This window comes from Vipera ursinii (assembly GCF_947247035.1).
Source record: "Vipera ursinii genome assembly, chromosome: 1".
Lineage (NCBI taxonomy): Eukaryota > Metazoa > Chordata > Lepidosauria > Squamata > Viperidae > Vipera > Vipera ursinii.
Window position 1 is genome coordinate 99,206,455 of NC_139512.1, and position 24,034 is coordinate 99,230,488.

Genomic DNA, 24,034 nt, shown 5'->3' on the forward strand with positions numbered 1-24,034 from the left:
TGCACTTATGTAAGGAAAAGCATAACTAGTTAATTATATGCAAGGCACTATCAGTACTGTAATTTCATTCTGCTTCCTCTTTCTTGCTAATCACTACTTTGTATTTCCTGCTTCTATTAAAAGGACTAAATTCAAATATTTCTTTACTTCCTAATTATGTTCTTTCTAGCATCTACATTAATAAAGTTTGAGTGAAAATACTGTGATTGATCACTTCTTTTTCGATTTTTCAGGTGAAAATTTTGAGCAAACTCCATTAAGACGAACATTCAAGTCCAAAGTTCTGGCTCGTTATCCAGAAAATGTAGAATGGAATCCTTTTGATCAAGATGCCGTAGGAATGGTTAGTAATTTATATTTTACGTCTCATTTTTGCTCTTGAACCAATAAAGTGTGGTATAAAGTAACTTTTCTTCCAAGGGCATATTTGGTTATATAAATCAGGTCTTAGGTTTTTTTTCACCTGCAAGTCATATTGAAGCACCAGGATCTTAATAGAGCTGTAACTGGTCTTTCAACCAGAAAGCTGTTTAAAATACTGTTGTATTAGAGCAGGGGTGTCAAACTGCCGGCCTGCAGACCAGATACGTCACAAGGAAACCGTGCCCACCCCATTGCCGGCAATGGGGAAAAAGCTCCGCTATGTCGTGCGATGTCGCGAGTGACGTGTCTCTATTAGAGAGTCCAATAAGAATAGAGATGAATTTACACAGAAATTCTGGAATGATGGGAAGTGAATTTCAAGGAAAAAAAAGATATTAAACATTCACTATATTTTTCAGAATTGTGTGCACCTCTGTATTATTTTCTGGATTCTGCTTCACCGACATAAATATATATGCAGTAAGAAGCATACGATGGCCAATCTGCTGTTGAACATAAACTTCAAAGTACCTACTGTACCTACCACATCCACTTAACCAGTACTTAAACAAACTGCAACTGAAGTATCCTCTAGATGTATCCTCTAGATTGCAGATAGATTTCCAGCATTTCTTTTTTCATCCCTTTGGGTTTTCCAAGAATTAGAGTAGACTAGAAATTCCTGGGTATATTTAAGATGTTGTTATTTATTTTAAATTAAATGTTAAATTCCATCTGCTTTTCAAGAAGTTTTAATAAAATAAAATAATTATCTATTAAATAAAAACTTAAGAATGAACACTTTCCCATAAAATAAAGTGAAACGAAATAAAGATCTGTCTCCCAAATGACAAGAGAAAGGAGAAAAGGCATCCATTTAGAAATGCAAAGTGGCGTGTAGATAAAGTCTTCAAAATCTTATCGTCTAGTCCCAACTCTATCATTTCCCCATGATCTGTTTTAGAGGTTTTTCTTCTTACCTGTTTAAATTATAGAAAACTGCTTTAGGGCACAGCTATAGAGGTTAGCTATTGATGATAATGGGTTAGGATCCTGCAGTACGTATCCATTTCGGGGTCAAGAACTCAGTCCCTTATATATGAATGAGATAGATTTTTGTCTGTGTGCATGTCTGTGTAGCATATTTGACATGTTTATTTTTAATTTGTGGTGAAAGTATTACAGTTTTTAGAGTGTTTTTTAGTGTTATAGCTAATATAAGATAAGCATTTTGATATTTTTACCAATGTTTTAAAAGTTGAGGTTTATTTTATTTGCACAGGAAAAAATAGTGAATTAAAAAAAACCCTTAAAATTAATATTTGTAAATTTGGGGGAGGTGAAGACAATGTGAATAAAATTCCGAATAGGAATTTTCAGAGTACCTATACAGTTAAATCCACTTGTTTTAATACGGGCATATCAAACTCATGATGTCACGTGACGTCGCGCAACATATCGGGATGGTTTTGCCATTGCCGGCAATGGGGTGGGCGTGGCTTCTGGATGATGCATCTGGCCCACGGGCCAGCAGTTTGACACCCCTGTTCTAATATGTGGGAAATTAAATAACACTAATAAATATGTTGACCACAAATCTGCCTCTCTATTTCAAGAAGAACAAGGGTCCATTTACATTTCTCTCTATTTAATGATTGGGAGGCTTTTTTTAAAAAAAACAATTGGAATGATTTTGATTCAAGATCTTATTTCCACTGTTTGACATTTTAAGGAATATATAAGGCTATAGATTTCATCAAAAGAGGTTATTCATGGGAATATGAATGCACTATTTGTCTACAATTCATTAAATCAGCCATCTCTCATTGAAGAAACACAATCCTAATGTAGTGTAGCATTTGTTCCCTTGTATGTTCCAAAGCACCTCTTCTGAATTGAATGCAGAGCATTGCACAGTCCTGTTCTAAGTGAAATCTAATGGCTTTGAACCTGAGTTGCTCCTTTGTTTATTTGAAATATATTGGGTGTGGTTTTAGTCCTCTTGCCACTGAAAAAGGAATGAAGGCGAGGTTGTCAGAATACAAGCGAATTTGAGGGCTAATCCACATGGAGCCCCATTTTCCATCTGTCCTGTGTGCCATCGTTCACTCCCTAGAGACTAAAATGGACAATGTGAAATTTGAGCGGGCCACGAACAAGAAGTATATATCGGAGGTGGTGACCCTTTGAGAGCTGTAATGCAACGAAATTTCATTTTGATGTATGCCGATTGGTGTACATTCAAAGTGACAATAAAGTTATCATTATCATTATCATTATCTCACAGCATTTTGAAAAGTTTGGCTAATACATTTGAGTGTGGCAGGGGGTGGTTGGGGTGGTATCAGGAGACTGCAAATGGGAATGTGGAGATAGAAAAGCTTTCTTCCATGACTATGAATCATAGAAAAAACAAAAGATTCAAATCAATATTAATACTGTACTGAGAGTGAAAAATGTATTCAAATAAGTGATGTGTAATTTTTTTCTCCAACTTTCCTTTCTCTCTTGCCCAGCTATGTATGCCTAAGGGTCTGTCTTTCAAGACACAAGCTGATGCCAGAGAACCTCAGTTTCATTCATTCATCATTACACGTGAAGATGGCTCACGGACATTTGGATTTTCTCTAACATTTTATGAGGAGGTTACCAGTAAACAAATCTGTAGTGCAATGCAGACATTATATCTCATGCACAATGCAGAATATGATATTCTTCATGCTCCATCTACCAATGATAAAGATAACCTTAGCAGTATAGAGGACTGTAATGGTACCTCTGTATCCAAACTACAGCGATTTAACTCGTACGACATTAGTAGAGACACGCTCTATGTCTCTAAGTGTATTTGTCTGATCACTCCAATGTCTTTCATGAAGGCATGTAGGAAAGTGCTTGAACAACTCCATCAAGCTGTAACGTCACCTCAGCCACCACCATTACCTTTGGAAAGCTTTATCTACAACATTCTGTATGAAGTTCCTCTCCCTCCAGCAGGAAGATCTCTAAAGTTTTCAGGAGTTTATGGACCTATAATCTGCCAGAGGCCAAGCACAAATGAATTGCCATTATTTGATTTTCCGGTCAAAGATGTTTTTGAATTACTTGGAGTGGAGAATATGCTTCAACTTTTCACCTGTGCTCTTTTGGAATTTCAGATACTTCTTTATTCACAACGTGAGTATAGCTGTTTTAAATGGGCAAGTTCATAAAAATACTACATTATTATTATTGTCTAGTCAGATGTTTAGACTGGATTTGGCAATTTTATTCAGCTTTTGAGTTCTTCCCAAGTACTTGGGATAGGCAGACGTTTGATGGTGTTCTGTATTGTCATAGGATGTAAGTGGTTCCAAGTAAAGCTCCTTTTGCAACTGACTGATGATGATTTTGTCTATGCCAATTATGTTCGTGCTACAGATGTTTTGGGATTACATTCTAGATGCCTATTATTATTGGTACTACCTTTGCTTTCTTTTGCTGCAGACAGTCTTCCATTTGCAGGTTTTTGTATTTTTTTTTATTCACTCCAGTTCTTGCTCTTCTCTTCTGCTGTCTCCAGGTTCTACAGCATCCACTATCCTGACTTTTTAATCTTTATTATTGACAATTGTTCAGTCTGGGGTGCTTTGTGACAGATGCTTGTCTGTTCGAGTTCTAAAGTCCCTGGGTACTTTAGTTTCTTCATTTAGTTCACTTTGTCCATTTTGTAGTCCCACCAGTTCTTGCTTGTAAGCAAATGGCATTTTTGCAGATATTTGGTGGTTATTTGTATTACATTTATACTTCATCTTTTCAATATATAACTCAAGTAGCAAACATACCCATGGTAATCCTCCTACCGGCTGAGAGGTAGGGGGCTAAGAAAGAGTGGCTAGCTTAAAGTCATTCAGCTGGCTTTCGTATCAAAGGTAGGCTTAGAATTCAGTCTCCTGGTTTCTAGGCCAGTATCTTAACCACTATACCAAACTGGTTCATCATTATTTATTTTTTTATTTTATTTTTATTACATTTATATCCCGCCCTTCTCCGAAGACTCAGGGCGGCTTACAAGCTTAGCAGTAGCCTTCATTCTATGTATATGCCTGCTTATTAGGGCTTTCACACACACACACCCAAGCGGCATTATTACAAAGTCAGCTTAATTGCCCCCAACAATCTGGGTCCTCATTTTACCTACTTCGGAAGGATGGAAGGCTGAGTCAACCTTGAGCCTGGTGGGATGCGAACCTGCACTAATTGCAGGCAGCTGGTGTTACTTAAGGAGGCATTAGCCCACAGCTCCACCAAGGCTCTTTCATTAGCAGTGTACTTCTCTTCTTTTGTATTATACGGTAGTAAAGATTTTGGTAAGTAAAGTAAGTGAGAGTGTTTCTTTCAGGTAGATGCAATATTGATGGCCAAACATCGAACTAATAAATAGGTGGGATCAGTGGTGGGATTCAGCCAGTTCGCACCAGTTCAGCAGAACCGGTAGCTAATTTTTTGTTGCCCAGACCCAGAATGGATTTCTGGAAATCCACACAGAGAATTGGTTGTTCACATATTTGAATCCCACCACTGGGTGGGATGTGCAAAAATATTTGGAGAGGTTCCTCATTTTGACACCAGTCCTCATGGAAATGATATTCTTTTGCCCCATGTGCATACTTAGATATTATGAGATTCTGAAGCCTTTCCAAAGTTTTTTGAAGGTTGTGTATGTGTTTTTTCTATTTCTTAGTTTTGTTTTATTGACTTCTAGTAAATGAGTGGTCCCAAATGAGAAAGTGTAATTGGTAGTTTTAATTTTTTGCCTTTTTTTTTACCAAACACAGAATAAAGACTTGAACTTGACTCTTAAGTACCTACTTAGAATATGTACATTTCATCATGCTTCACTTGTTTTAAAATCTTTTGAAAGGGAAAAAGCTTTTTTCCACGAATATCTAAAATAATCCCATAAAGCTTCAAAGACACAAGATATGACTTTAATCCTTTGCCCTGCTTTATGCTGAAGCAGAAAAATAAAATAAAACAAGAAAGTCTACCGAATCAATACAGCCATAATTTAAATGCACGCAACTAGTTTTCTCAGCAAATATTTGCATAATAATGTGTTCATCTTGCTAGATTCTGTAATGAAAAAGTATTTTTACCAAATATATACTGTTCAGACATATTGCGCAATTGGTAACTTCTGTGCAGATGTCTTCAGATAATATTTAGCTGTTGTTATAATGTTGTACTGCTTTATCAAAGCCTCAGCCACTAGCAACACCTAGGAGATCCCCAGGCAATACTAGGGCTATAGCTTGGCTGGGAAGCTGAAAAAACATCTAAGATGAAAGTTATGGCTAATGATTTCCATTATTATCCATAAACATGTCCTTAAAGGTGATGTCGAGACTATTACATCAGAGACATCACTAGCTTCATATAGTAAAAAAAATCTGATTGTCTAGTTTGCATTTTAGTAGGTTGTATGAACCTAGAGAATAGGTTTAATTCAGTAGAGCTTGATTTGGTTAAATGTTGATTCGGGTAACATGTTGAATGTAACTTATATGTGGGCTTAGAGACTTGCTGCTATAATTTAAAATAGTTGTTTCTATGTACTTATGTTAGGAACATAGCTACATCTCATACATATTATATAAAATTATTGTGCTTAACTGTTAACTCGGCAAATGTCTATGGAGGTTCTCAGTCAACCAGGTGCTTTTTCAAAAGGCAATTGGACTACCTTGTTTTTCTTTGAAGACATTTGGCTTCTCATCCAAGAAGCTTCTTCAGCTCTGACTGGATGGTGGGGAATGGCAAGATGTATATTCCTTGCAGACAGTTGGTCATTTGCATTCTTAACTCGGCATATTATGGCAGGAATGATGGAGGAGGGAGGGAGGAATGAAAGAAGGAGGGATACTGATTCAAGTGCTGGTCTTGGAATGGGGAAACACAGATTCTACTCCTTACTTAGGCATGGGATTTGGATGACTTTCCCTGTCCTACTTTTCCGGTCTTAGACTGGGAAATTAAAAACTTCTGGTGAAATCTTACGATGGCTGCATCACAGTGGCTGATTCACTCTCTCCTGTGCCTTGTGATTTTATTTTTTAATGATGACTGCTTTATACCTTTAATAATGTTTGTTTTATGTATTTATTATTTTAATTGATTGTTGTAAACCAGCAGTCCCCAAACTTTCCGGCGTGGCAGATCAGTGGGGGGAAGGAGATGGTTGTGCACACATCAGCAATTCCATGGAGTTTCATGCATGAGCACCCACTGCTCACACAACTGGAGCTTTGTGCCCAAGTGGGAGCACTCACTGCTCACACAAATAGAGCTGTACATGCATGCCACTCGCCCGCCACTTGCACAGCCTGGTTCCCATGCCCCGGGGATTGGGGACCCTTGTTGTACATCACCCAGGGTCACTTTTTGTGAGATGGACAATCATATAAATGTTATAAATAAATAAGAAGCTCCCTGCTCTCTCCCCCCTCCAATAATTGTAATATATAGCAACTGAAATTGAAATTGAAATCATGATGTATTATGTGGTTTATGGTTAGTTGCTATAGAAACAGAACTAGCCAAATAGTCATTTGGTCTGATAAAGCATAATAAAGAAAAGCTATGCGGTAGCTAAGAGCCAACGTAGCAGGACATAATCAATGAAACAAAATGTGATAAGGCATGATTTTTCTGATCTTCTCTCAGTATCAGTATAGCTGATCTTTCTGGACACCTCAGCTGTATGCAAAACAATTACAGAATCCAAGAAATTATTTTTAATTTATTGTACGTTTGTCAATAGTGTGATAGCTGGAAAGATCAAAGTCAAATAAAAAGACCCTAAGACCATTTTGCTCAGATACAGTAACAATGCACAAATGTACAATAATAATGCATTCCCATTCCTATTCAGAAACATCCCAATCTTAATCCATTAGGCTTGGGTAGATGAGTGAATCCATCATTTGGGTCAAGCTTTTCAGTTACCGATACATATCTATTAACTGCATTTATTCATTTACTAAGCCAGGATTTGTATTAACCAGGACTGTTAATCAGATCTGAAATATCTTACAGACCAGCAGAGTAATCATGGCCTTATTTAACTGATTTCTATCCCCCCCCTCTTTTCTCACTTGTCACTTTCTGCCTTGTAACTTTGTGAAATGACTAGAGCATTTGGTGCCTCCCAGTTGATGCTCAGATTCAGCTGTTAGCAGAAATAGATGTCAGCATTTGCTTCTTTATTCTTTCAGGAGCCTGGTGATACAGGGGGGAAGCAGCTAAAAATATTGGCCCAACTCCATGAAATCAGTGGATGTGATTTTGTCCTTTTTCAGATTTCTCCTTCTACATATTCTAAATATATCTTACAAATTGAGCATAATATTTCTGGGGCAGGAGTTGCATCACGACCAGTGTTTGTCAGTGAATGTGCGATGGCTGTATTTATTATAAATTATTATCCAGAGAATGCTTAATGACAAATGTAATGTAGCAGCAATATTCAATATATCAGCAAGGTACATGTACCTTATTAAAGTATTCAGTGGCGGTAGTGTGGGAGAAAAGAGGAGCCTCAGCTGTCACATATATTCCATACCTGCAATACTGCAGTTGTGAATGCCAATTCCTGATGTGTTTTTGCATTAATTACATGTAAGCTCTCAAATCTACATTTGACCTAAATGTAAATATTAATTGTATTCACAGTTTCACATCTCTGAATTGGGATTGTTTTTAATCACCTACTTCCCTCTCAGCTTAGACCACAGTATACAGCTTTCTAGCAGTTCTGAGAAATAATTGTTAGGCTGGGTGAAGGAATGGTGTCTTTTCAAAAATTTCTTGTCTCAACAATATTCTGCTCTTTTATAGTGCTTAACAGAGGTTGAGCTGCTCCAAGCATGATTCCCAGCCATCAGATTCTTTCCCCCAGGTCATACAGGATCCAAGCCAATGAAATCGTTTCACCAGTAGAGTGATAATATAGATTTCAATCGTATTCTGCTGGGTAGCAACAGGAAATATAATTGTTTCCTCCCCCAAGATCATACTTCTATGTATGTTAAGTCAAATAATGTCTTTAGGACCTGTGATATATATGCATTGGGACAGATCACATTTCTGAGTGCTGAGATAAAACACATCTTTGGCTTAGCCTACAGTAGTGATTATGGTGATTATGTAGATTAAAACAAAGGATGTTCTTAAGATTTTTACAGTGACATTATGAATAGGTTTTATGAATATTGTAAGTGAAACACTAATTATTTCATGTAGTATTAAAAAAAACGGGGTATCATTTAATCCACTGAAATTATAATGCCTCATAGGGGATTCTGTGGATATGACAGAACCTTTATCCTTGCTGGTATAGTTGCAATACAATAGGGGTTAAGAGAAATAAAAGATAATCTGTCTCCATGCAATGCAAGTTAATATAAAATGGCATCCTTCATTCTATGCAGTGTTTGAAAGAAAAATAAATATTTTATTATTTATAATTTGGAGTATAATAATATGTATATTATACACATATACATATATACATATGTGTGTGTGTGTGTGTGTGTGTGTGTGTGTATATATATATATATATATATATATATATATATATATATATATATATATATATATATATATAGTGCATAGACATATAAAATACATATTTTATTTCATATTTAGTCCCTACTCTTAACAATTTTAATATTTAGTATTTTTATAAAAACAGCTCAATGTATCTCTTTTGCATTTTCATTCAATCTGTTTGTTCCTTAGTAATCAGTGAATAAAGGATCTATGTTTGTGCCAATCAAATTTTTCAAGGGATTGTTTTCAATTGTTCTGCTTTTTTAGATTACCAGAGACTGATGACTGTTGCAGAGACAATCACAGCACTGATGTTTCCATTCCAGTGGCAACATGTCTATGTTCCTATCCTTCCGGCCTCTCTCCTACATTTCCTAGACGCTCCTGTCCCATACTTAATGGGATTACACTCTAATGGGCTTGATGACCGGTCTAAACTGGAGCTCCCTCAAGAGGTGAGAAAAAATTTATCAAGCTTAATTTCACTGCTTATCAAAGTTACAAAAAAGAATGCTGAATTCATTTCAAATCTGTTCTTGATGTGCATATAAACCCTTAGAAGAAGAGTGATAGCTTATTAAAGGAGGAAATGCATGGTAACCAGAATCATCACTCATCCTTTCCTCAACCTTTTCAAAGCCTCATTATTTGCTTAGTAGGGCAACCACTCCTATGATTAGGTTATGGCTAATCAATATATGAGGAGGAATTAAAATTTCTTCTGCTTTCTGTTGCTCTAAATCGGGGGTGTCAAACTGCCGGCCCTCGGGCCAAATGCATCATAGCAAAACCATGCACACCCCATTGCCGGCAATGACAAAAAAGTCACGATACATCGCAACATGCCATGTGATGTTGTGAGTGTGACACCCCTGCTCTAAATAGATGGAGAGAAAAATCAGCCAGACAATATATTGCTGCCATTATGTGATTGGAAATCACTGTGGAGAGGGTGAACTGGGAATACTTAACTATTTTTGCAACAAGGGATATATCTATTTTTATATTGAGTATGGAATACCTGTGATCCGTTAGATCAGTGGTCCTCAATGCGGGCCATATTTCTAGATATAGATAATTATAATCTATTAACAGCAACTATGAGGCTAGTCACAGAGGTAAAAGAGGCTTGGGGGGCATAAGCAAAAAAGGGTTGCGTTGTTTTGTATTATTTTTGTTAATAAATTTCCATGTCTTTCGCTAAATAAATACAGAGTGTGTGTTTTTCATATAGAGTGTTCCTAAATGTTTAGCCTCAGCTTATGATTACTCTTGTCTCTGTTCCCATTTTAATTTTTAGGCAAATTTGTGTTTTGTGGATATAGACAACCATTATGTCGAGTTGCCAGAAGACTTGCCTCAATTTCCAAATAAACTTGAATTCATTCAGGAAGTCTCTGAAGTACTTTTGGCTTTTGGGATTCCGCCTGAGGGAAACCTACATTGTAATGAAAGTGCCTCCAAGATGATGAAAAGTCTCAGGACCTGTGACATAGTCTCTGATAAGAGAAATGGTAACATTGGAGGACCAACTATGAATTCTTATGAACTACTGAAAGAAAATGAAACCCTAGCAAGACTGCAAGCACTTGTTAAAAGAACAGGGGTTAGTCTAGAAAAGGTAAATTGCATAATAGTTAACGTTAGTTCTGTGACAGTAATGCATGATTAATATAGGATTGTTTGGAAATTTTATCTTGAACTGCTGTTGCTGCTAACAGCAAAATCCTTGGTGGCCATATGAATGTTTTAAATCGATACATCCATCCCTTAAGTTGTATATGTGTTGACATCGCATATCTGTAAGGCTTTGATCACCCTGCTGCAAATGCTGCCTTGCTTTTTTTTTTTTGACAAACCCTCCCCCGCCCCCCTTGGACACTCCTGGCTAAGTAGTTTTATTCTCAGTCCACCTATATACTTTCTGCTAAACTTAAAACTTGCTACCTAGAAAGCTAAGAATGAGATTGTTTCATTAATTTGGCAAGCATGTTCCCACCGAGCTTTCACAGTGTTTTCCTCCTAATTTTTGTTTTAATTTATCTGTGGTTAGGTACCAGCTAGCCAATTCTTAGATGTTGACACAAAAAAGAGTGCTTTTCTGATATGACAATTTCTCCCTTTTATTTATTCATTATCCTATTAAGGAATAAAGACAACCTGTTTAATATTTGTAATAGCACATTTTGGTACTAAATAATCTGGTATAATTGATAATGTATACTATAAATGGAGGGACGCAGTGGCTCAGTGGGTTAGGACGCTGAGCTTGTTGATCAGAAGGTCGGCAGTTTGGCGGGTCGAATCCCAAGTGCCGCGCAACAGAGTGAGCGCCTGTTACTCGTCCCAGCTTCTGCCAACCTAGCAGTTTGAAAGCACATAAAAATGCAAGTAGAAAAATAGGGACCACTCCGGTGGGAAGGTAACAGTGTTGCGTGCGCCTTTGGCGTCTAGTCATGCCGGCCACATGACCACAGAGACGTCCTTGGACAAGCGCTGGCTCTTTGGCTTTGAAACGGAGATGAGCACCAGCCCCTAGAGTTGGAAACGACTAGCACGCATGTGCGGGGGAACCTTTACCTTTTATACTGTAAATAGCCTTGCATTCTCTTCTGTTAGATTAGGTTTATGTGGAATAATGTTTCAAAATTGGCTACTAAATATGGCAAATATGACTTTTTTAATTTTCTTTTTTTTAAAGACAAATAAAATCTGATTAAATCAGGAAAAAAGTGTCACAGAATCTTTTTTAAAAAAAGAAGTATGGAAGGTAAAAACATTTTAATAGAAAAAGACAATTCAAAATTTAAGATGATCCCTCCTCTCCCCCCAAAGGAAAAAAAATCAGACTTTTTTTTAAAAAGAAGTCTGTACTAGTTTATCCATTTTGTTAGTCTAATGTTCCTAACTCCAGCTGAAACTTATCTTGGAGATTTTCCTCCATACAGTATAACTTACTTTTATATTTGTGGGGATATCTATGGATAAAAGATAATGAGGGCAGACAACAATGCACATGTCATCATCTAAATGCCACAATTTACATACTTGGATCACCTATCAGGAAAATTTAAAGAAAGGGGCAAGGCCAGGACAAAAATTTGAATCAATTACTTGCCTGTAATATGTGGTCCCTGATATCAACTAACCTCTTTCACATATTCTCACATACTTAAACATAGACACATTTTTCTTTCCTCCTTCTAGCGGGAATATGAGTATGAGGATCTAAAAAGTTCTAAAGACAATTTCCCCTGGACTCTATTTTTAATCAAGAATATACGGTGCTAATCTATTGTATATAGATGCAGTTACTTTATATTTTGCCTGCCAATAAAACAATGGTGCACTTTTGACATTTCAATTTAAATAGCACTTATACATTTTGATTCTTCAAGATAGTAAGGCTAAACCACTACTGTATGAACATTTCTTTCCTTAAAGGTTGAACTTCGAGAAGAGATGAGTAGCAAGAAGGATTTGAAAATGCAGTGTGATGAAGAAGAATTAAAGATTTACCAGCTCAACATTCAAATACGGGAAGTTTTTGCAAATCGTTTCACTCAGATGTTTGCAGATTATGAAGTATTTGTTATTCAGCCCAGTCAGGACAAAGAGTCGTGGTTTACTAATAGAGAACAGATGCAGAACTTTGATAAAGTGAGTATGACAATAGAAATTCTTAAAATGAGGAAGAAGAGAATTTATGCAAGTTTATACAAGCAAATGCCTATACTATAGCTTGTAAAAATGGAAATAGGAGACCTGAAATGAGGCATAGAAAGATTATTTAAAAAATTTTTTGACAGCAACATCAATAATTTAATTTCTGTAAGATCCATGTGATAAATTGTGAATGGATATTGTTAAGGATTTGTTGTGCAGAGGTCTCCTTGTGCTACCAAAGAGTTGCACAGACAAGGAAGGGTACTGAGAGCAGTAAGAGTCACACAGTAACCACAAGAGTACACTGAGTTGTAAAAGCAAAAAGTAGTTTACCTTTGAGGTGGTGTAAGAACAAAAATGCACAGTCAAAAATAAACAGTCCAGGTCATACACAATAGCAACAGTCCAAGGAGTAATCTAAAATACAATATCTTCTCACCGGTCCAGAGGTCAATACACAGTTGTACAGGTTTATCACAGTAGTAAACCAACAGTACAGCAAAACAGAGCAAAAACAATAATAGTAGAGAGCAGTGAATTCAGAGAGAGAGAAGCTACGTTCCTAGTTTCCTCTTATGGCCATGAGAACACTTACACACCTATTGGCCAATTAACATCTTAAAGTCACAACATCATGGTTAATATATTTTCAACCCAACTATGTAGGCTATCACCATATGCCTAACAGATATGCCTTATCAACAATAAGAATGGTGATTGTTCAGATAAATCACAATATATGTCTACAAATTGTAAGTCAGTTAAGGAGTTTTGCTTGTTTCTGATACTACTTATGATAGTAGATACCGTACATTATTAAGATTGGAGAAAAATATACTTATTTAATGGGTATATCTGTTGTGATATATTTGCTGTATTAATCGTCTTGGCCACATCCGGAAGGCTTATATGAGAACATGATAGCTTTAAAGTATTTTTCTTCTAATATTAATTCCCTTCTTCTTTGTATATTGTTGATGCAATTATCTGAAATGTCACAACATTTTAAAGGAAGAGATGCTTCCACTTACTGATTGAATATCTTCTGAACAGGGATGTAGATAAGATTCATGTTTGAAATCTTTGAGAGTCACTGCTACTGACTAAAGAACTAAAGATCTGATTTCATTTGCAGCAGCTTTTCCTGGTACAGGAATTCTTCCAGCAAAATAGAGAGAAAAGTGCAGATGTATTGTTATAATTTCTATTGATTAAAAATTGATCAAGTACATTAATTGAATCCTATAGTTGTTTCCAAATGTTTATGATTGTCACTTCCTTTGTATGCATTCAATTTTTCCTTAGATTTATACAATTATACGAGTGGGAAATATGTGTAATCGGGAAAAATATAGAATCTTTATCTTTTTGTGTTTTTCAAAATGTAATAGACTATGATGAAATAGAAAATAACTTCAGATAAATGAAAGCATTCATGTCATTTTAAAAAAGCAATTACAATTTAAGGAAAAATAAAGACCCATTCTTTCACTTTATTAGGCATCCTTCTTGTCTGATCAGCCTGAACCTTATTTGCCTTTCCTCTCAAGATTTTTGGAGACGCAGATGTTTGCTTCTTTTATTGACAACAAGATTATGTGTCACGATGGGGATGATAAAGATCCTATCTTGAGAGTGTTTGACTTTAGAGTCGATAAAATTAGATTGTTAAATGTTCGAACACCAACTTTGCGCACATCTATGTATCAAAAATGCACTACTATTGATGAAGCTGGTAAGAACTGCAAATTTTAATTCTATTTAAATAAATGTAAGAGGCAAAGGACACGATATACTAATAAAATTTAGCTACTACTCACTCGTGTATTTAAAATACAGTTACAAGATGCAGCATTTTAAAATGTTAGAGTAAGAAAGACATGAAGAGATTAGACAACAAAAAATAATACAAATTAAAAACATGAGCTAACAAAAGAAAATGTACCTAAAAATAATTCACACCTATATAATTTATTATGTCTTTCTAGTCATTCTCCTAGAGCAGAGGTCCCCAACCTTTTGGGCACCAGGGACCAGTTCCGTGGAGATAGATTTTTCTGTGCTGGAGACTGTGTGGTTTTGTGTGCTGCCTGCATCTTGCGGATGGGGCTTTGCTTGTTTGTGCGGACTGGTTGCTGGCATGCCGCAGTCTGGTACTGGTCCACACACCAGGGGTTGAAGACCCCTGTGCTAGAAGGTCCTTGGATAGCTGCCTTTATCCACTTACAGAACCATTATTAATTTTATCAAACTTGCTCTCACATCTCTCATTATTTAATTGTAGCTATTTCTTATTTTCTATGTCTACACTATTTATAACCATCTGTTTCTATACATATGCCAATCTCTTTCATTTTCATTTCTTGCAACAATCTTTCTCTAATACACCTTTTGTTTTCAAAGGCTCTTCATAATTCCACGAAGAAGCCTTTTTTAATAATTTCCATTAGCATAGCTCCACACCTTACTATAATGCTCATTCTGTTCCACACAGCTTCCACAAACTTTCCCACTTTCCATTCATTTTTAAGATTAATCCGTTCTAATGCTTTTTGCATACAGTACTTGTACTTTCTCTTTTGCAGTCACTATGCGTTCAGTAACTTATTTCACTACTTCTATTTCTTTGATACATTTTTTTCTAATCATCCACTACCATCACATAGCTGTTTCATATCCAGAAGCGTCACAACCTTTATACCCTGTCAATATTTCATCATAAATAATAAAGTTAATCATGCTTTTAGATTTATATTAATTTCTTTTCCATATAGAGACATGAATAGGCTATTGTTATTAAACCATGTATTTGAAACAAATAAACTTTGTTTCGCAATCACCATTCTCATTTGTTCTGTGTTTCTAAATAGCCCAGTCAATTTTTCTGTACTCTCTTGCCTAATTATTAACAAAATATATATTTTTTCCTCCTGGATAACATTCATTCAGAATATTACATAATTTCCTCCAAAAGCTTACTCTGGCTCTACCATTCCATTATCACTATTTTTTAGAATGTAACATATAAGGTTCACAAGCTTATGGATTTCTTCTCTCTTATGCATCCACAACAATCTAGATGGAACCAGTTCATACTTTATGACATGCATTTTCACTCTTTTATTCATAATTATACCTATCCCTTCTCCTCTTGAATAGATTAATCAATTTGCAAGATTACATCAGCTTCACTCAGATTTATTACATCTTTTTTGATGATCTGAAAGACATGCACCTTATCTATTTTTCTTTTTTTTTAAAAAAATCATTGATTAATTTGAACTATTTAACCATTTACTCTTACTGCATTCCAATCTGTTTATGGAGATGCTCAGTCATCCAGGTCATAGTTGTCCCAAAAGTGCTGTTTTTTAAAAGGCAACTGGATTTTCTTGTTTTTTTTTCTTTGAAAACATTTCACTTCTCATTCAGAAGATTCTTCAGTTCTAATTTCACATATACATATACATATATATCTATATATCTATATCTATATATACAGATAGAGGGATGCGGTGGCTCGGTAGGTTAGGACGCTGAGCTTGTCGATCAGAAGGTCGGCAGTTTGGCGGTTCGAATCCCGAGTGCCACGTAGCAGAGTGAGCGCCTGTTACTCGTCCCAGCTTCTGCCAACCTAGCAGTTCGAAAGCATGTAAAAAATGCAAGTAGAAAAATAGGGACCACTCCGGTGGGAAGGTAACAGCGTTCTGTGCGCCTTTGGCATCTAGTCATGCCGGCCACATGACCACGGAGACGTCGTCGGACAAGCGCTGGCTCTTCGGCTTTGAAACGGAGATGGGCACCGGCCCCTAGAGTCGGAAACGACTAGCACGCATGTGCGGGGGAACCTTTATATATACAGATATATATATATATATATATATATATATATATATATATATATATATATATACACACATATATATATACATACACACACACAAACACACACACACTTTGGGTAATGAGATACCACTGTAATTGTATTGAGACACTCTTACTTTTTTATATATTTCTGTGCAGAATATGTATATACATAGGCATATACATAGAATGAAGGCTATTGCTAAGCACATTGGTTTGTGCTTAAATTGTAAGCCGCCCTGAGTCTTCGGAGAAGGGCGGGATATAAATGGGATTAAAATAAAATAAATAAATAAAAAATAAAATAAATTTCTAGAAGTAATGTCCTAGTTAATTTTTAGGATTCAGATTTTCATTCTTTTATTTCACAATTTAACATCAGCTATGGTACATAGTAACATGATTCAACATTTTATTCTACCCCCCCCCCCCAGAAAAAGCTATTGAATTAAGATTGGCAAAAATAGACCATACTGCAGTCCATCCCCATTTACTAGATATGAAGATTGGACAAGGAAAATATGAACCTGGCTTTTTCCCCAGGCTACAATCTGATGTACTTTCAACAGGGCCAGCAAGCAATAAGTGAGTACTGTATCATTATATTAGTATGACATAGTTGACTGAGTCAGCTTCTCCCTCAGAAAAGTGACTTGCTGTAATTTAATATGTCGATGTGGTGGAATGTAGTCTGGATTCTCAGGAGGAATAGACTGCATTTTAGAGGGCAAAGAGGCAGTAAACATGGAAAATTTGGTCAGGAGAGAAACTTAAGAAGGCTCCACCTTAGCAATTCCCAGAGTACATCTATAGTGTTGCAAATAGTTGCTTCAGATTTTTGTCTATAAGTGAGGAACAATAAATGAAACCTCCCAGAAGTAACTCCATGTGTCTTTCTTGGTTCTTAGGACCTGACAATCAATAGCATATGATCATCTGTGTCCTGGTGAAAAGAAAAAGTAGCCACTTATGAAACTCCCTGGCCACTGCAAAGGTGCCTAGGGAATGCTGATTTCCTTCTGTTTTTCCCCTCCAGAGGAAAATTCTCAGATTTCTTCCATCCTTTCTTTAATATTGCCACAAGGTGCAAAAAATAAACAACATAGGAAGAGAGTGACTGTTCTTCTGGAGCAGGCATGTCAAACTACCGGCCTGCGGAATGGGGAAAAAGTCGCGATACGTCGTGCCACATCATGTGACGTCGCGAGTTTGACATGCCTGTTCTGGAGTATCTCTAGAATTTTAGTCACTGTTTCACAGCTGGGTAGGAGAGTTCATTTCCTGTCAACGTGCTTTGCCTATCTGAAGGATATAGCGGATGAGGGAATGTTTTATCTGAGTCAGTTTTGGAATAAAAGGAATTCTTCTATTCTCTTCCGATACTGTCACAACATGCCATTTATGTAAATGCATAAATAATGCATAAATAACATATATGTTATGCAAATGGAGACATTGTCTGGAAAATGAAATGTTTATTAATTACAATGTAAAACAATTAGGAATTGTAATTAAAGTAGATAAAAAAATTCGGCTTTCCCTAGAGTAATGTACAAAGTGAATTAGCAAGTCTCATTCACTTTAAAAGTTATACAACAGCGATCATCTTACATTTAAGGATAGTTCATTTTTATATGGATGAACAAAACCAAAAAAGATACCGTAATTATTTTCTCTCATGTGTTTGCCTTCTGGAGTTCCACACCATAGGTTTCACTCTTATTAGTAAACTTGGTGCTGATGACATGTTGGCAATTAAACTGCATTATTATTAGCACTTCCAGATCAGGATGAACATAATTGACCTTATTTATCTTGTGTATCTAAAAAATACCACTTTTGATTTTCTAGATGGACCAAACGCAATGCACCTGCACAGTGGAGGAGGAAAGATAGACAGAAACAGCACACAGAGCACCTGCGTCTTGATAACGATCAGAGAGAGGTGAAAACTGTTCTGTTACATTATCCAATTATAGAATCAAGATTTTCTATCAGTAGTAATGTAATTTTCCTGATTTTGTTCTACCAAAAAAAAGAAAGAAAAGGAAAAAGCATTCTAAATCTTTAAAGCTATGTCTATTTATTCAGGAGAATGGTTGACATATATTGCATAGAAAAAAATAAGGGACACACTGTTAATGAATGTGGCATCTTAGGTTCAGCTTTTGATAGTTGTAATTTGTGGTAGATACTGTCTTTACTTGGAGAAACGGCTCCATATTTTCAGGAATCTTGAAAGCAGTATCAGAGCTTATGATAGGATCAATAATTTTGAAGGTGGAAATGAAGCAGAATGTGATACACAACATGACGGATGGTGAGGCTGTTAAGGGGTGAGACAAAACGACCTAACTAAGAGGACAGAATTCAAAAATTAAACCCAGAAGAGGGCAATGGCAAGTCTCTTACACATGGCAGAAAATTATATAGAAAACATGACTGTAATATTTAGACAAGTTTCTGTGCCAGATCCTAAGAGCCATAGATCAGAAGGCACTCTTCTTACTGGAGAAAGCCAGTGAACTTTCCTGACAGGATCTGGTGATGTGAGCTGGATAAACACAGCAGTGCAATTAGAGTCTTTCAAAGACAATTATTTGTTTATTGTTCATTGCCAATGTCTACATCAAGCAGCATAAACACAGTCTCTATATGCGGCCATCACTAATGGGCAAAATCAAATGGATTGCATAATAGGAAACAGAAAAAAAGGAAAATGCAATCCTGTCAGCAAAATATTTCCAGAAATAGGTTGTGGATTAAACCATGACTTATTGATGTCAGATATATGAATTAAACCTAGAAAATTATAGAAAATAAGTATGTATCAAACTTCAGATCAGGCACAGCTATGCATCTCTACTCTTCTAGCAATTCAACCCTGCATTCTGGAAGTACTGTAGTAGGCAACAGCAAAGCTTCACAGACTTGACCCTATTAGATGAGTTGTGTCATTGCAGGCAAGAAATAAGTCACATTTATGCAAAAGATCTGCATGCCAAAGAGCACAGAAATCAAGCTCTACGTTCCTGTTGCCCTTCTGACTCAACAAGCTTTTGGCAATTATTTTCCCAGCACTAGGATTGGAATCTACCTGCACAATGACTTTGTCTGGTCTGGACAGCACTAATTTCTTCCTTGCTATCTTTAATCTTTAATATGTACCAGCAAAATAAGACCTAGAAAGCATAGTGCCAGAATATAAGATTGTATTAGAAAGAGATTCATGTAGAAGAGATTTTGAGAAGCTGTGGGAAAACATTAGAAAATTGAAGCAGAAAAAAACCTGAACAAATATTCTCCAAATTCAAGAGAAAAAGATCTCATTGTGACATCTGAAGAAAGATGGAAAAACAAAGAGGAGATACGACAACTGAATGCAAACTTATTATCAAGCAAAAGACAAAGATGCTTAAATAAATAATGTCCACAAATATAAAGGAATACCAAGATAATTAAAATAAGATCTGCTTTAAGATCAGAAAGGGCATAGGAAAGTAATATATGAAAAAGCTCAAGTGAGACTACTCAAGCTTAGTCATAGAAGAAATTTTATAAAAAACAATATTAAAAGGCTACATTAAAATTTTATTCTAGAATTACAGGAACATTTTTAGAAGAGGACATATTCAGGAACTCCATTAGAAAGTGAAAAAGAAAAATCAGTAAACCTGTGAAATAAGAAAGCTTAAGATGACTGAACTACAGAATTGTTTATGACCCAAAGACCTGGAAAGTTCACAAACATTTATACTGAAAAAGGCTGATGCAAGAGAATGTACAAACTACTTAATCATTTCATTAATGTCATCAGTTGCTCACCTAAGCAGTGAAAAATTAAGTAATACATGGAATGAGAAATGCCAAATGGACAGGTTTCAAAAAAGGCAAAGAGATATGAAAGGAAAAATAACATAAGATGGATATGAAGAGAGCAAGAGAATATAAAGAGGTTTCCCTTTGCTGTGTTCAGCCAGCTTTTGATTGTATAAATCATATCGGAATATGGTTTATAACAAAAGAAGCTACAGAAAAAACAGGTTGAAGAAACAGAGTGGTTTAGGATAGGAAAGGGAACAAGAGAAATAAGTGTATGATCCTTATTTCTAGTTATGCAATATAGATTACTAAAAAGTAATCTACAGGTGGTTACTAAGAAACCAGGGTCTGTGTTCATTCTGATTGCTCTCTGAAGCAATGATCAGTAACTGCTAAGCTTGCAAGCCGCCCTGAGTCTTCGGAGAAGGGCGGGATATAAATGGAATTAAAAAACAACAACCATATGCTTACATATTTTGGCCATCTTTTTTTACCAGCAAGATGATGGAATAGAAAAAAAACTGCTTGGTAAGGTTAAGTAGGAAAGAATAAGAGAATGAATAAGAGACAAATCAAGATGGAGGTCTTTTGTCCATACTGTTACTGTTAGTTAAACCTGTGATGATACCAAACTGAATTATGAGATGGGATATTCTTTTACCTAAATGTTTGTACTAAAAGTTGCCTACATGAGTTCTCAAAAATCACTCATGTGGCTTTTTTCCATTAAACTGTTATTACCTATTGTGAACATACATTGAAACCTCAATTTACCAAACCATGATAACTTTGAAGGCACTACAGCAAATTTTACAACCATTTGTAACAATTGCTTAATCATGTCAATTTAAATTATTTGTAAAATGACATCATTATACAAATGATGTAACTACATAAATGGCACAGCGTAATTTTTATTAGTCTTAGATTGTAAATGGTTAATTTGTATAATGACATCATTACACTTGCAGATGATATAAATTGCAGTGATCACATACTCTAATTTAGCAGACAACTGAGAATAATGGATATCCCACCCCCTATCTGGTCCATTAAATCAAGTTTTCACTGTACTCTGAAGGTACTGAGCAAAAGCAAAAGAGAAAAAAATCAATATGATGTAAGCGATAATAGTTTTAAAGGAAAATATTAATTTCTGGAATATAATTACTCACAAAACTGATTTATATTTCTGATTTTCAATTTTTTTACTGTGCTTAGCATTGATGTAAAAATTGCATTTTTTATTTTTAAATCTCTGTTAATTCAAAATTAATTCATTTTTTTTACAACAAAGACATGAAGTATCGTAGATCACCTCTATCCTGTCCTTGCGTATGAGTATTTAAAATGTTATGCTGCTCCAACATGCTTCTACTTAATATCCACTATTTGGTTTTCAATTTATATATTTTTGTGTTATTTTGCTACCTTTTCTATCTCATCAGCAGCTAGATTTTCTTTTGAAAACTTCAGCTGCTATTATATTAAAACATAGACCAGCAAAATTTGTTTTAGGTACTCTGTTAAATCTGTTTCACTGCTTTAGTCTGATTTGTTTGTGTCTATCCATATAGCAAAATACTGTATATATTTATGAATTAGACAAAATACATACACACAAACACAGTTTCATAGCAATTGCAATATTTATAGAAACTTGTTTGAAAATTTGCTTTGTTTAATCCAAACACATTATATATAGCATTAATTAAGCACCATTTAATGTTTGATCATATTATCTGTGTATTTCACAAACGAGTACTGTGCGGTATATTATTTAGAACATTCTGGTTGAGCTCTTTTTGGTGATAGGATATCCCACACCTCTGCTTGTGTGTATGCCCAGCTAGATATCTCCTGTTTTAACACAGTTCCCTTTGACACGAAGACATTGTGGATCACTTTAATCATACTACTATTGAAGATACTACATAAGCTTCAGTCGGTACAACATGCAGTAGCTTAGGTAGTTATAGATGGATATCATATGATAAATCATCCTTGCAACATTAGTGCTACTGGAATTACATTGATTGCTAGTTACCTTCGAGGCACAATTTAAAGTCCTTCTTGTCACTTTTAAAGCCCTGCATGGATGGACCTTGAAGTAAAATGCATTGCTATTGTCCCTTTTCCAATTAATCCCAACACTTACAGATTCAGGACTTCTGTGACACCTCCAATCAGTGACAAGGTGGAGATACACTACTGGATAATATCTGCATATCGACAGTTGCTCATGCAAAACTGATATACATATACATATTAAATTCATAGATATTAAATAGAGATAATTAAACCTTTTGACATCTTACAGGAGAATCCCCACAAATCTTCTTTCTCCATCAGCACTATGAAAACACCACATAACCATGTTCCCAATTCCCAGTGCTCATTAGCATTACAGAAGGAAATGATGATACTGAAATTCATCAAGAGGTCCAAAAGGATTGAGAGATCACAGTACCTCTCTCCAAGTCTTGATGAAGATTATCTTCCAGAATTACCAAAGTTATATCTCATGCCCATCTCTGAACTTTGAAAGGGTTAAATTTATTTATTAATCAAATTTATGTAGCTGAAAGCAATAAACAGATAAAACTATATAAAAACAATAAACATAAAAATATACAGTTTCCTTCCTCTAAGGCTCTGTGTAACTGAAGCCCCATCACCTTCTCACCAATCCCTTATGAAGGTGCTGTACCACTGCCACCTTCAACTTACATAGCATAATTCTCTTTATTGTATCTTTGGGGTTTTATAATTGTAACATATCAATTGTTTTAAAATCGGGCAATTATTTAATTTCCTTTTAATATTTGTAACTTTGTATTTTATTCTTGCCCTGTGAACCGCCCTGAGTCCTCAGGGAGAAGGGCGGTATAGAAATATTATTATTATTGTTATTATTATTATTATTATTATTATTATTATTATTATTATTATTATTATTATTATTATTATTATTTTATGAAATGCTGACCACTTCCCCAATCAAGCTGCTTAGATCTCCTCCCCAAACTTACAAAGGAGAAGCATTTTATAAGTGGCAATTTCATGCTAGAAAGTACCGTGTTCGCTTCACTAGAGTCCACAAGCTGAATTAAATTCATTATCACATTAAAAAGCATCAGCCCAGTCACCCCGTTGAATGCCACTCATGCAGTCGACACAGGTGGACCTGAGACCCTTTATAATATTAACAAAATATCCAAATGCATCACAATAGCCCTAGGACAATTCTGTGAACATCTTTTGCAACCTTCTGACAAGCAAAGTCAGTGGGGAAGTCAGATTTACTTAACAGCCGTGATGGTAACTTAACCCCTACAGTGATTCATTTAACAACTCTGGCAAGAAAGATCATAAAACCAGGCAAAACTCACTTAACAACTGTTTTGCTTAAAAATGAAAATTTTGGGCTCAATTGTGGTTGTAAGTTATGTGTAATAATAAGGCATCTTAAAAGTACAAAGGTTAAGACACTGGCTTCTTGGCTGGTGTACGGCACGTTAACTAAATCTTAATCAGCCCCACCACCTTGTGAATATTCTGGGTGGCATTCATACTAGGAAATGATTTGACCATGGCAAAGGACTTACCAGTAACTTCCTCCATATTCAGATCACATATTAGCTATTCTGAGGTAAAACCAAAATCCAAGTCAGATCAACAAATGTGGGGCCCTATGGAAGCCATGGATTCCTAGCCTTCCTAAAAC

The 24,034-nt window shown here is 35.6% G+C and overlaps 1 protein-coding gene across 4 annotated transcripts in view; it reads left to right on the forward strand.

Moving 5' to 3' along the window:
* The window catches only part of DENND5A (DENN domain containing 5A), a 72,292-nt gene that overhangs the window by 14,931 nt on the left and 33,327 nt on the right, over nucleotides 1-24,034 (forward strand). For all 4 annotated transcript variants that reach the window (XR_014490905.1, XM_083350088.1, XM_083350089.1 and 1 more), the window contains exons 3-10: nucleotides 234-343; nucleotides 2,880-3,540; nucleotides 9,223-9,410; nucleotides 10,256-10,576; nucleotides 12,400-12,615; nucleotides 14,122-14,356; nucleotides 16,920-17,070; nucleotides 18,337-18,430. Coding sequence is in view for 3 of the 4 variants with exons in the window: in XM_083350088.1 (XP_083206214.1) it covers nucleotides 234-343; nucleotides 2,880-3,540; nucleotides 9,223-9,410; nucleotides 10,256-10,576; nucleotides 12,400-12,615; nucleotides 14,122-14,356; nucleotides 16,920-17,070; nucleotides 18,337-18,430 (1,976 nt within the window). In the remaining variant the exon portion in view is untranslated. The remainder of the gene's footprint in view (nucleotides 1-233; nucleotides 344-2,879; nucleotides 3,541-9,222; nucleotides 9,411-10,255; nucleotides 10,577-12,399; nucleotides 12,616-14,121; nucleotides 14,357-16,919; nucleotides 17,071-18,336; nucleotides 18,431-24,034) is intronic.